Source organism: Chiloscyllium plagiosum, chromosome 5 (genome assembly GCF_004010195.1).
Source record: "Chiloscyllium plagiosum isolate BGI_BamShark_2017 chromosome 5, ASM401019v2, whole genome shotgun sequence".
NCBI classification, from domain to species: domain Eukaryota; kingdom Metazoa; phylum Chordata; class Chondrichthyes; order Orectolobiformes; family Hemiscylliidae; genus Chiloscyllium; species Chiloscyllium plagiosum.
This window is the reverse complement of record NC_057714.1, coordinates 51,345,393-51,360,573: the sequence shown is the minus strand read 5'-3', so window position 1 is coordinate 51,360,573 and position 15,181 is coordinate 51,345,393. Positions and strand designations below refer to the sequence as shown.

The 15,181-nt window shown below is 39.0% G+C and overlaps 1 protein-coding gene across 1 annotated transcript in view; it reads right to left on the bottom strand.

Annotated features, from left to right (window-relative positions):
* LOC122549894 (ATP-binding cassette sub-family A member 13-like) overlaps positions 1–15,181 on the bottom strand; it is a 278,487-nt gene that overhangs the window by 95,941 nt on the left and 167,365 nt on the right. Inside the window, exons 30-34 of the mRNA XM_043690092.1 lie at positions 7,057–7,369; positions 5,052–5,166; positions 3,741–4,070; positions 2,503–2,572; positions 900–1,034 (exon numbers count right to left, since the gene is read on the bottom strand). Coding sequence (XP_043546027.1) covers positions 900–1,034; positions 2,503–2,572; positions 3,741–4,070; positions 5,052–5,166; positions 7,057–7,369 — 963 coding nt within the window. The remainder of the gene's footprint in view (positions 1–899; positions 1,035–2,502; positions 2,573–3,740; positions 4,071–5,051; positions 5,167–7,056; positions 7,370–15,181) is intronic.

Genomic DNA, 15,181 nt, shown 5'->3' with positions numbered 1-15,181 from the left:
GAACGCGACCAGGATCAGCAGCTAAACGGTTTCCTGGAAATGCCAAATTATCTTAACTTTTCAGAAGATTGTCAGTGGTGTAATCTGCACCAAGGAAGAATGGATTCAAGATTATTTTTATAAAGCATGTTGGAAGATATTGAAATATACTTTTACAGACAATGCATAATTATTCAGTCAGGTATTGCTTTATAACTGGTTACTGAGGCAGAATATGGAAGTATTTGTGCCTGCATTTTAAATCTCACTGGTTGTGAGGACATATCAAGAATGCAAACATGGAAGCTAGTGAGCCCTGTAGGATTTTCTATCCATCAATTTTAATGAACAGAATATACTGCAGAATTTAGTGTTCTCTGCATCACACTTTTAATGCTTGCTGTGCACTGGATGTGTGATTTCATAAAATTTACTTGGAAAATACATTCTCTTAATGGGATCTAAATAAGTATTTGAAAAATTATATAAATATGTATGGGGAGAAAAATGGAATAGAACTATTGCAGGCAGGTCCAATGCAGAACTCACAATGGCTCATATAGTCTCAATCTATCTAAACATTTCTCCAATTTTGCATGATTAGTACACTGTTGTTTGTAAAACACAAATAGGATATGTGCATAGCACAGTAACCTTTAATTGATGTTACATGCAGAGTTTTAACAGATATTCCTTATTGCAGGAAGTTTATTGAAAGAAAATAACTTGCAAGTTAAAAATTCATTAAGTACAGTCCAGATCATCTTAACAGATAACAAGGAGCACTTGTCTTCTTCTATGATTGCGTTGCATATTCTTCAATTAAATTTCTTCCCCTAATTATACAATGGCAATTAGAAATGTTAAAAAGATAAATCAGTAAAAAATAATTATCATGGATAAGAAATTGATTTTCATACCAGGGAAAATATTGTGGAGATACCAGCCTAATATAAAGTATATCACCGAATCAATGACCATCATCCAGCAAATCCAGGCAAAAGACACATTGTCCCCATCACCAGGCATATCATACATGTTATTCCACTGAATTCCTAAAAAAAAGTGCAGAGGAAATAAAATAAGACGTAAATAGAGCAGGATCTACAATAGGTATAGTTAATATGAGTTCAATAAAACATACAACTTCAAGTCCATTTTGATCTATTCACAAATCTAGTTTGATTGTTTCAAATCTCTTTCAGCAACAACATTTCCATTTCTATGCTCTGACCTGTGAGAGTCTTATAGTATTCAGATAAATCATCCACAAAAAATGATATTTTACCCAACATAATTTATAAATATTTCCCAACCACCAGGTAAATGGATACACATGTTACAGTTTTACTATCACTTGGAATGAAAATTATTTGGTTTGTCAATTTCCAATTTTATTTAATCTGTAAATAGTGCACAATCATGAGAAAATATTTGTTAGACACACAAACCAACAAAATTTTCCCAAAGACATTCAATGATAGTGCAAGCATTATGAAATATTATTAGCTACTGTATTAGGACAGTGTAACAGGCCTTCACTTTATAACAACAATATTCAGAGCTCACAAGTCATGACATTTTCCTACTTGCATGTATGAAGGAAAAAATATGTTTTATTTCAAATTTTCCTCTGGCTTACAAGTGCCAAAAAATTTCTGAGACTTATTTAAAAAAACAACTTGCTTTAGAAACATGACTATTAAAGTGCTAAATTCGGAGATCCAAAATCATTCCTTCAATAAGATGGAGAATTATGAAGATTGTGAAACTGGCGAAAATGCTGACATGTCCATTTTTTGTGAGTTCTGTTCATAAAATTTACCTTAATATCATTTTAATATTCAGAATATAGTTGTAAAATATCTCTATGGAAACACAGTGAGTTTGAAGTGTAAGCAAACACCTCATCTTTCAGTTGTGCATTAATGAAGTTGTGCTGATCATTCAACATTTCTTTTGCCCTCATCACCAATAATTCACATTCATGTACAACTCCCATTATAAAAGAAAATATCAGGTAACCCAGGCATACAAATTAACATGGTGTAGCAAGCAGAAGAAAATTTTGGGAACAATAGTCAAATTCAAAGAGAAAGATTTCTTTAAAGCTTTTCAAGAAGAAGGAGGGATAACAAGACAACATTGAGAGAAATGCAAGGGGCAGGGGAATTGTGCACAACAGAATACCTTCTGATAGTGATAAGGAAGAACTTATCCACTAACTACAAATATCAATCACAAAAATGTTGGCCAGTCAGGTCAAGTGGCTACCTTCAATATAAATATTTATGTTCTAAAAGGCTAAATCTACTCAAAATTACTGCCAGTTTAATAAAAACGAACTTTTTAAACTCTTAAGGTCTTTATTTGCATTAAATATTTTGCAGAGAATTTAGTTTCTTTCCCGCAACAGCCTTTTCTAAATGACAATATGCTGAAAATATTACAAAAGTTCAGTTTATCATTTTATATTTTCCATGGTTTTCATCATTAGATTTTCACATTTTATGAATTTCTTACCTATTCCATCACCTTCAAAAAGTGTGATAAGATATGATCCCTGGCTGAATGCAGTTGGACACAGGAGACACTAGATAGGATTTAGATTTGAAAAAGTATTAGTGAGAGTTTAGAGCAATAATTAGGCTCACATAAACACTGAAGGCATAATAATTTTCTGTTCCTCAAGCTACTACAGCCCAATCTGCCAACATGCCAACTGAATAATGTGAATGGATCAGAATATTTACAGAATTATGTAAGAATTATAAAATGAAACCAGGCCATTCAGCTTAAACCACTGACACAGATTTCATTTAACTGCTTTTCTAAATTTCTTTACTACCGTTTCCACTGAGAGCCTATTTAAATGTTAACATGTTTCCTATTCAACCACTATGATCGAACATTCCACAGTCAAGAATGCGGTACTGGAAAAGCATAGCAGGTCAGGCAGCATCTGAGAAGCAAGAGAATCAATATTTTTGGCATAAGTCCTTCCTGATGAAGGAATGTCAATTGTTCTGCTCCTCGGCTGCTGCCTGACCTGCTGTGCTTTTCCAGCACCACACTCTCGACTCTGATCTCCAGCATCTACAGTCCTCACTTTCTCCAAGAACACTCCACAGCCCCTGAAAATTTGCTGGGCAAAAATATTTTGCCTGTTCACTGTCTGGCCTCTGAAAACCATTCCTCTTGGAGTTCCTTACTCTATTCACATCCACTCCTATTTGAACTAAACCCCTTATGAGTCTGAGGTCCCTACATGACTCAATCATGAACTTCAATGGTACATGTACAGCAAAGTCCTGTGATCTATTTAGCACCCAATGGTATTTTTGGACATCAACGTAATAGGGTATCGGCCATGGCTTCCCATTTAGTAGAAGTATCAAAGAGGGGGAGTCCCACATGACAGATTTTAAACATATTCTTGATTAATAGAATCAAGACTGTTTCTGTTGCCACAGACCTCACCACACCCCCACCCCACACCCCTCCTTGACCATCAACAAGATCATGCAAAACAAACTCATACTTGAAAATCTATAACCTTCATTCTAGATCCTTCAAACACTAGAAACAAACTAATATTATTTGCCCTATCCCATCATTTTATGATGTTAATTTTTCCATCACATCTCCCATGATTTGCCTAGTTTTAGAAGAAGGGGTCCCTGCCTGTTTTACCAAGTCTTTCTTTGTACTTCTAATTTTGTTAAATGCAGCACATAAAGCATTTTCTCTCATCTACTTACAATCAGAATCTGGCTGGAGAAGCTGAGCTGATTCTGTACAGCCACAAGGACCATATAGGGGAAGAAGGTAATGATATAGATCAGGCAAGCACTGAGAGCTGCTGTATTAGCATGGCTAAAGAACGTGGCAATCAGGTAACTCAGTGCAATGACAGATACTCCAAAATCCAAAAGAAAGAGGAAAATGATGAATCCATTGCTGTTTGGCAGTATTTCACTGGCTTTCAAAATAATGGTTATGAAAGCACTGCTCAGAATCAGGACAAAGAAAGTGTCCAGAAACCAGACCAGAAAATGAACTATTGGCTTCACTCCCAGCATCTTGGTGTACTGTAGGATAGAAAATACACTATTAGAGATCTTGAAATATTTATGCTTTGTTATCTTTAAATTGTTTCACACAAATGTTTCTTTAATTTCAACATAACATTTGCTAAGAAGTAATAGTATGGAAACACAAGCTGGGATTTAATGGGGAAGGAGTGGCCTCAAACTGACTATAAAGTCAGGGATGAGCCTGCCTTTGCCAGCCCTGGAAGCCTCGACATTGCTAAGACAGACAATTGTGACTTCCCTGATGCAGAATAACATCTTGCATTGCTGCTGGCCAATCAGAGGGATGGCAGCTCCTCAGTACCAGCAGTGTGACTGGAGAAAAAGAGGATAAGCCAGGGATAGTGAACAGGCGCAGAAGAAATAAAAGCAGTAGTAAGCCAGTCTACCCTTTGAGCTTTCAACACATCAGGGTAAAACACCAGCAGCACTTGGAAGAGATGCTTAAGTGGCCAGAAATTGACATTAAAGTTTGGTTACATACTGGGCCACAAATTGGTAAATAACAGATTTCCCATTTCCTTTCCTGGTGAGACAGGAAGTATAAAGTGTTATTTGACAAGACATGAGCTATAGTATGATAAATGAGTAAATTAAAGCCCCTGAGGGACAGTTGTCAACAGTCAGCCAATGCTGCCTGATGGACATATGTGCTTATATGGCTAATGCCTGTTTTAAAAGTCACTCTATCAATTTGAAAGATAGCTGACTTGCAGGTGGGGAAGGATGCAGAATTAGGCAGTCAAAACTGTGCCCAGTAAGCGTTTCAATATGCATTTGTGGCAATAATAACAGGCACAAAAGTAATAAAGTTCCAGCCCTTCTCCAAGACATCCCTAAGAAGCATCTCCATGCATGCTCTACAATTCTTTTAATTCCATCAGCACATTCACTGTGCATGATTCACTGAAATGTTTGGTCAGCTCATTCAGTTTAGGACAACATCTCATATCAGGAGCTACTTGTGTCGTTAATTACCTCTTCCAGTCGAAGTTCTTTCTCAAACACAAGGTTACGCACCATGGAAGCCACAGAAATCAGCCACGCGAGCATCATTAATAATGGGAAAAAGAAGGCTGTGTTGTTGAGAAACCTGTCAGGAAGGATTGTGTGAGCAGGATTAAATGAGCCATGACATTTACAAGAATGCTGTAAATAGACCCAAAATCCAGGGTCCAGGAGCATTTCAAAATTTGCATAAATAAAAGGAAAATCTAATTGCTCTTTAGATTACTTACAGTGTGGAAACAGACCCTTCGGCCCAACAAGTCCACACCGACCCGCCGAAGCGCAACCCACCCATACCCCTACATTTACCCCTTATTTAACACTACGGGCAATTTAACATGGCCAATTCACCTGACCTGCACATCTTTGGACTGTGGGGGGAAACCGGAGCACCCGGAGGAAACCCACGCAGACACGGGGAGAACGTGTAAACTCCACACAGTCAGTCGCCGGAGTCGGGAATTGAACCCGGGTCTCTGGCGCTGTGAGGCAGCAGTGCCACCGTGCCGCCCACTGTGCTACCCTTCTGTAAAATTAAAGAGAATTATTGTGAGCTATTTTAATGTAATGCAACAATTGGTTGCAGCTACTGGTGACTAAGAAATTTTCATCATATGATAAAGAATGGTTATTGGTCATTTTTGAGAATTGAAAGGCATTATAAGTACAACGCCTCTCGCCTCATACATGTGTTGGAAAAATGAAACATTCCTGGGCATGAGTATCACAGTTAACTATAGGGTGAATCTCCCTCTATTTGAGCCAACTATTTATTTTTAGTTAACCATGGAAACCATGCTCTCAAATGTCAACTTCCTTTCTCTTGTTTCTCTAATCTTCCTTTGTTGTATTTTAAATCTCTTCTTCTTCATAAGTTAAAATCATACTGAAATATTTTCATTTTACCAAAAGGAAACACTGAAATGGACAGAACAAAAAATGACTTTTTGAGCTATTCAATCAATCAGATAACCTTTTTACAAAAGCTGAACACCAGAAGAGCTGGAAATCCAAAATAAAATCAAAGAATGTTAGAAATATTGAGCAGGTTAGGTAACATCTGTGATCAGAAAAGTAGGTTCATGTTTCAGATCCGGGACCATTCATCAGACTGAACAGAAATGGCTCTGATGACAAGTCACCGATTGAAACATTAACTATGGATTGGATTTCCATTCACAGGTGTAAAACCTGGGTGTTTGTCCTGCCTACCTCCAAGTTGCCTCCAATTATAATGGAGGGCATGGGATTGAGGCATGAGGCACGCTACATGTCCTTAAGCCTATTGAGACCCTAAAGTGACCAATTAAAGTTGGCTTATATACCTCAGCCTACCTTCACTCTTAGTTTACCCTTGGCAGGAGGAGGAGGCCCATGCCAAGTGGGTAGCCCTGCAATTTTAGCTGTGTGGTGGTGCTTTCCAAGGCAGGTCAGGGGGACCCTCACCTATGAGTCACCTATGCTCATCAGGGGCATTGTCTGCCCCAACACAGTCATAACCCCTTTAATTCCAGCTTCTCAAACCCAGTCCCCCAGCCCCTTTCCTAGGCTCTGGCAGCCTAATTTCAACCTAAAAGAAATCTAGCTTCCATTAGCTTAATTTTGTGCTTGTAGTTCCCACAATGGGCAACACGTGAATCTATGCTTGTAACACTGGCCAATCCAATTGGCTGGCACGTCTTTAAGGTGGATTTCCTGCCAAGATAGGTGTAAAAGTCTCACCTTCGGTAATTAATGTTAAATCACCACAGGATAGCCAGCTTTAAAATGGACACACTCCACACCAATAATTAAGCTGAGGAAGCTGTAGAAAACATGGCACCCTCTAAAAGCCAGCCTTTCAAGTTTTCTCCTTACAAATGTTGCAAGACCTGACAAGTATCTCCAGTATTTTCTGTTATTTTTCCAGGTTGCATACCCTTGTTACAGTATTGAAAGTCTTCCGTACAAAAATCTAGATATTCTGTGAACTTACGGATCACTGATGTGGCAGGGAAATGGCATTGCTTGGATCTGTATTGCAGGGTTGGGGATATCTTGACCAATTTGAGACTGAATGATCGCTCGCTCAATCATATCTTGCAATGGAAGGAAGACACGATTATAATAGAAACTGCGTGTTGGCAAACTTTGAGGCTGAGATTTCCATTTGGGATCTTCCAGTTGATCAGTCGGCATACTATGCAGAATGTCTGTCCTAATAGTGTAGCTCAACTTAGTTGGAAGTGAGGGAGACAATGATCGTATATTCCTTGAGGTGTTGCTATCATCAACATCGAACAATATACCTAGAAAAATAGCAAAGTCATGCATATTTATTACAGTAAATATAAAAGCTTCTTTTTTGTAACAGCTGTGACAACACTAACATTTTTGTTTTTTCTGGGTAAAAATTTATAGGGACACCTATTACTCATAGTGACATACACCTACACAATTGCAATATCAGTATAGTGAATCCTTTCAGTGTCCAGGTAGACTGGAATGTAACCATTTTGATCATTTTTAACTGTCATTTTTAACAAATACTCATTTGAAAAGTGTGCAGAACACAGCTGAAAACCAAGCAATACTTCAGTCATCAATTTGATGTCAAAGTTTATCTGAAGAAATTTTCAGAGAAACCTCTAAATGAAAAAGAAATGAATCCAGACACAAAATGTGCACATCAGTTATTGACCTCCTGAGTGCAGTTTTCACAATCAAGGAGAAAAAGCTTACTGTAGCAAGCAGAGAAACACTTGGATGTCACTTTGAGCATGCTAATATTTTAAAAAATTTATTGCTTGTGGGACTAGAAGGAAAGGTGTTGCTCTTTTTTGTTTTACAAAATCCTCGAACAATTTGCAACCCCTATCTGCTCCCACCCTTCCAAGTCTATCCTGCCTTCTGTCTCAATGTGGGAATGCACACACAACAATATGCCCAGGGCACAATTTGAAGGCCACTGAAATACAGACATTGCACCAATAGTTTTAAAATTTTTCCCACATCCACATATAAAGTGACAATAATTAATAAATTATTTTTATCTCACTGATACACAATGATAAAAAAACTTCAGAATAGTGAAGTCTTCAATCTCTCAATTAAGTCACAATTAAAAGGCACACAATAGTGCATAAAAGCAATTCATTGTGTGTATATATATATATATATATATATATATATATATCCTATCGGGCTATCAATTGTATTGCATCAGAGTTTGGCAAATGACAGAAGGGTATGAACAATAACAGCAGATTACAACGAGCTGGTTTAAATAGCTGATCTTACTGCATTTAGCAACAACCGCAATAGCAGACTGATAAAGCAGCTTTATCACAGCAAAAAAATGTCTCAAGGCAGTTAATGAAAAATGTGACATCAAGCGAAGGATAGAAATGTTATGAGGGGACAATTTGTTTAAGCTGGAGATCACACTTTTGTAATGCTATCCTGATTAATGCAGTATTGATGGTGCATTTTTAAAAATGCCTCATTGAATGTCAAGGATCTGAAAAATGCAATATTTCATGTTTGTCATTGCCCCATTTAATGCTGATGAATTCACAAAATTTGGCTGAAAATTCAACAATATTGACACAGATTGATTCAGTGACCAATTATTATTGTAAATGACTCCTGACAACTATCATGTGATTCAAGAAAACGGAAACTATTTACTTTTCTAGTTTTCTTCATTGATCTCTTCTGTCTGCACTACATGAAAATCAGTTCTAAAATAATACGAACCTCAGAAATTATTATGACTGTTCATTTTTAACAAATGTCTGTGCTCTACCTAATACATTTGACTGACCATATGGGCTGTACAATGTAAAATAGTTATATTTGTGTAAATTTACACAAACTTTACATATAAATGATCAAGAACCAGAGGCCAAAAATTTAAAGTGAATTGCAAAAGGAGTAAAAACCTTTTTCACACGACAAGTGCTTTGGGTTGGGGATGCACTGTCTGAAATTGTGGTCAAGTTAAGAACTTCATGAGGGCATTGGATGATTATTTGGATAGAAATAACGTGAGAGAGTATGATGATAAAGCAGGAAACTGGCATTAGGTAATGCAGCTGAAGAGCTGATGCAGATATAATAGGCCAAATGGCCTCCTTCTGTGTCCAGAGACTTTTGATCCTGAGATTCAAATAATAAAATACTTTGGGCTAAAATTGCCTGGTCCTGTGATGGCGAGCTTCGAGTTGGGGACCGGGGGAAAATAAAGGGGGAGGGCCCCTTTACACAATTCAAACATCAGGGAATTTGTCCAAGAGTGAGCTGGTGATTGGATTTGATGTCTTCCTTTAAGGAGGCAGACAGTCAAGTGCCCTGATTAAAGGCCATTTAAATACAGCCTTGTCAGAAGTTTGCTACCAGTGCAGCATTACCACCACACATAGAGTTGCCTGTTCCACAGATGGGAGACTGTCAGGGACATCAAATTAAAGGCTTTGTTGCCTAATAAAAGGTATGATCCAGCAGCAGGGTTTCCCTAACAGCCTGATGGACATGTTCATGTTTACTTCTTCACTAATGAGCATGCCAGCAAGGGCTCCTCGATGTTGAGGTGCCTTCATGTTCCCTAATTCCCAATGCCCTCTTCTCCCGGTGGGAGGGAATCGCAGAGCTGTTAATACTCTATTCAAGCGTGCAGCTTTGACAGCCTGCCACTGCTCGAAATGGGTGGTAAGTCTAGAAGCAGCCAGTCTGTAAATGTGCTGTAGGAGAATTCTTGAGTCAGTCTCACTCCTAGTCATTGAAGGCTTGGAAAATTAGTTTGGTTCCATGTCAGGGTTTTAAAGCTCATGGAAAAAAAAACAGCTCTCTGACTGTACATGAAAACACAGTGTTAAGAATGTGGGCCTGTCATGTTCTTTGCGTAGTGTAAAGTTAATGTAAGAATTTTTCTGTTAGAAGTGATAGAATTTGATGCATTGATATCTTTGCGCATGAAAAGTGCAAGACTATTGGACATTTTTAAGAATCGGTATTGTATTTTATTATGCAAGTTATGAAATTATTATAAACACAGTTTTTTTTGGGAAATACAAGCTAGGTCTCAAAACCAATGTCCCCAACATAAAAACATTGCAATTACAGAGGAAGCAGAAAGAGTTGTGCAATGCAGGCTGGGGAAATTGACTCAGGGGAAAGGCAGTGGATGGGCAATGGCTAATATTTAAACAGATAGTCTATTCTGCTCAGCAAAAATTATTTCAGCCAAAAAGGACTTGACAAGAAGGATGAATTACCCATGATTAACAAAGACACTCAAGGAGAGTAGCCAATTAAAACAAAGGCATTTAAAGTGAGAAAAGCTAGTTATAGATCATAGAGTCATATAGCATGGAAACAGACCCTTCGGTCCAGCCAGTCCATGCCGACCATAATCCCAAACTAAACCAGTCCCACCTGCCTGCACTTGGCCCACATCCCTCCAAACATTTCTTATTCATATACTTATCTAATGTTTTTTGAACGTTGTAAATGTACCCGCATCCACCATTTCCTTTAGAAGTTCATTCCCCACATTAAACCACTCTCTGTAAAAAAGTTGTTCCTCATGTCTTTTTTAAATCTTTCTCCTCTCACCTTAAAAATATGCCCGTAAAATAATTGTAAGTCAGAGGAATAGAAAGTTTTCAAGAACCACCAGTGGATGACCAAAATGCTAATGGAAAGGGAGAAAATTGATGATGAAAGTTAAAATGAAAGTAAAATGTAACAACAGAGGTCCCTTGTCAGTGCATAGTGGATTCTATTTTGTATGACTACACAGTGGATCATAACTCTCATCATTTAATAATGTAGACAATTTTCATTTCCTATAGAAGCAAATAACAGCACAAAAAGATTTCAACCCTCTAATTTTGTACTCTTATGGAAAAGACATTCTAACAATTTTCCCCGGTGCTTGAATGAAGTTCTCTCAGATTAACTCTCATGCTTCTACAGCATGATTCAATGTGGATTAAAACGTGGGCACAGAGAAGCTGCTGTTGTTCATTTACGGGATTGTGATTTCAAGATCAGTGGCTTCTCATAGTAAGGTTGTCAGACATGGCTTGTTTCCTGATATTGTGGACTGCATTGCTTCAATGAGTCCTGATGGTATGTAAACACTGCCATATTGAGAGATGGCCTCAAAGACCATTTTCATTGCACAAGTGTCCTCATTACTACACGGCTTGAAAGCACTCCCAGTGATCTTAGGAGAACAGGCTATAAAATATTCATGATCTGAATGAAGAGCTAGATTGAGCTTTTCAAAGAGAAGCTGTTACCTCTGTTGAAAACTTGTGGAGGATAACAGGTTGAGGGTGTAGCCAGCTACAAAGACTGTTCAGTTGTTTAATTACTTCAAAGAAGATTGGGGATTGTCATTTTTTTTACATTTGATGAAGGGATGTGGGCGTTGCTGGCTGGGCCAGCATTTGTTGCTCTGGAGCTGCAGCAATCCTTGGTACAGAGGGATACTCACACTGCTGTCCAGCAAGTCCAGGATTTTAAGCTAGTGACAAAGAAAGAAAGGTGACATAACTCCATGTCAGGATGCTGTTGGTTTGGACAACAATTTGCTGTTTTGATGGTCTAACACATCTGTTGCTTTTGTCCTTCGAAGTGGTAGAGTCCACTGGTTTAGACGTTGCTGTTAGAGGAACCTTACTGAGTTCCTGCAGTGCGGCTTGAAACAGGTGCATATTGCTGTCACTGGACATTGACAATGAAGGGAGTGAATGTCGAATGTGGAAGGTGATGGGTGCGATCCTGAAAAAAGAAACTGCTTTGTCCTGGATGGTTTTGGGATTTTTTAGTGTGACCAAGACTGCAATCATCCAGACAAATGGAGAGTATTCCACCACACTGCTGACTGTACCTTGTACAGGCTTTGGGGAGTCAAGTAATGAATTACTCAGCACAGAATTCCGAACGTCTGACATGATCTCATACGAACAGTATTTGTTTGGTTAGTCCAGTTCAGATCTGGTCAATGGTAACCCCCAAGATGTGGATAGTGGGGGAAATCAGTGATGATTGGCTGTTATCCCAACCTTCAATCAAATTTTAGAACAACACAGTCATTAGCTGTAGAGTATCCAATGTCACCTCTACCCCACCCCTCGCTCCCCAGGGGTCAATCCATCAGAGCTGAATCTTTAGTTTTTAATCATGATGTGAACTTGCCCTGCTGTGACACTATAGGGATAAATGAATTTAGTAATCTTGATTCACTAATCTACACATTTCACATGAAGGCTACATCCTCCATCAGCTTCAAAAAATGACTGCCATCTTATAGAAAGCAAATGCATTCTATACAGGGGTGGCTCTGCAAGTGGATAACAGTTTATCTTTCACACCTTCTAATCCTGCCAGCCGAAATTGGTTCGCTGCTAATTGACAGCTACATCAGACAGGTTATGCAGACCTTGTTTGGAAGGAGCAACCCAAAATGTCAATTCTCCTGCTCTTCCGATGCTGCCTGACTGGCTGTGCTTTTCCAGCACCACATTTTCAACACTTCCTGTAAGAGGCAACTGCTGAGAAAACAGACTATTTCCAAAGTGGCAGGATCTCCATTTGTACAGTAGATGTCACCTTTGTACTTCATAAATTGTTCAGATTGGTAACTACCTCTTCTCAAACAAAACGAACTGCTGTATCACCTCACATTCATATGAGGTGTGACAACTGTCGGCCATGACTCAGTTTGGCAGCACATTCGCTTCTGAGTCAGAAGGTTGTGGGCTCAAGACTCACTCCAGGACTGAGCATAAATATCAAAGCTGAAGGTTTTTTGTTTTGGATAAAACATTCAACCAACATTGGCTGCCTTATGTGCACGTAAAAAGAGCCCATGGCTAATATGGAGAAGTGTAGTGCATTATGCTATGTCTGGTACAATCAGAATCCCCCTCCATTACAACGTATGAAAAACCTCAGAAAAAAACAGATATAAGTGCTGTGAATAATCGCTTCATCTCAGCATAAGCACACAGAGGCAGGCTGTGCAGAAAGGGGTTAATTCAAATATCACAGCAAGATTGATGCATTTGAGAAACTGGATCATAAACAGTGCTACAAGAGAACCACCATCGTATTAGTCAATTAAGAAATTGAGATCGCCCCAATCATCAACAAATGTCAGACATTGGTTGTCAAACAGGACCATTCACTCCTGTCAAGGAGTAAAGAATTTACATTCCCAAAAATTTTGAGGCCAGGAAACTCTAGCCATGTAATGGAATTACTCTCTCCAATGGAAATAACATGAGAACTGTGTGTGACTGCTATCCTGCCTACAATCATACAGTACAGAAGAGGCCCTTCAGCCCACCAAAAATACTCTACTATGTATACTCGTTCACTTTCCCACGCTCGGCCCATAGCCTTGAATGTTATGACACTTCAAATGCTCATCAACATTCTTTTTAAGTTTGTGATTTTCCCATCTGAACCCTCTGCCAAGACAGTGCATTCCAGATCCCCGTCATGCTCTGGGTAAACGAGCTATTCCTCAAATCTCCTCCCATTGAATAAACTAAAAATAAGTAGCAGCTAAACACTGGGAAATTCAGCAGGATGACAACAAGAGGTGTGCTTGTGATACTGTGCTGTGAATAATCATAAAAAGAGAACAAAACCAGAGACTTTACTGTAGTCCAATAAAGGATCAGGACCTGTCAGCCCAATTCAGGTTCACAATCAAAACCAATCGAGAAGTTACATTTCAGCCAAATCACAGTGATCTTAATAAGGTTAGTAAGAGTTTTGGACAAAATCTTTTAGATTTACCCACATTTTAATCAGCTATGACCAATTTGGCTGATTTTGTTTGATTATTGGGAACTGCAGTTTAACTACAGAAGGCTTCAGCTATTCTTCTTGAGTAATCATAGAAGGATTTGCTTTGGGGCCAGCAACTTTAATGTTTTTGTGTTATCTGAACTGTTATAGAAGTATCTTGTTTGAAGTTGAAAACGTGTACTTTACCTTTAAGAGAGAGTGACTGCTGTTCTGCACTGAGAGCTTACAAGCACGTGTCATATGACTAAATAGCAGTCTCAGAATGTGCTGGAAAATTGAAATTATGTAACATTTGGCTGTGAACTGGATACCTGAATTGGTTGCTGTTTTGACAACAATTTGAATTGAACCAATCAGTTTAAATTTGGGGCGGCATGGTGGTTCAGTGGTGAGCACTGCTGCCTCACAGCACCAGGGATCACTGACTCGGGCGACTGTCTCTGTGGATTTTGCACATTCTCCCCTCATTTGCATGGGTTTCCGCCCCCAATTCAAAGGTGTACAACTCAGGTGAATTGGCCATGCTAAATTGTCCATAGTTTTAGGTATATTACATAGAACATAGAAGAATACAGCGCAGTACAGGCCCTTCGGCCCTCGATGTTGCGCCGATCCAAGCCCACCTAACCTATACTAGCCCACTATCCTCCATATGCCTATACAATGCCCGCTTAAATGCCCATAATGAGGGAGAGTCCACCACTGCTACTGGCAGGGCATTCCATGAACTCACGACTCGCTGAGTAAAGAACCTACCCCTAACATCTGTCCTATACCTACCCCCCCTTAATTTAAAGCTATGCCCCCTTGTAATAGCTGACTCCATAAGTGGAAAAAGATTCTCACTGTCGACCCTATCTAAACCCCTAATCATCTTGTACACCACTATCAAGTCACCCCTAAACCTTCTTTTCTCCAATGAAAACAACCCCAAAGACTATACCTGGGGTATTGCAAGTAGTTTTGATCACCCTATCTCAGGAAGGATCCGATCAAGGACAGTAGTGGGAGACTGTGTATTGAGTCGGAAGAGATAGGAGAGGTCTTGAATGAGTACTTTTCTTCAGTATTTACGAACGAGAGGGACCGTATTGTTGAAGAGGAGAGTGTGAAACGGACTGGTAAGCTAGAGGAGATACTTGTTAGGAAGGAAGATGTGTTGGACATTTTGAACAACTTGAGGATAGACAAGTCCCCCGGGCCTGACGGGATATATCCTAGGACTATGTGGGAAGCAAGAGAGGAAATTGCAGAACCGTTGGCAATGATCTTTTCGTCTTCACTGGCAA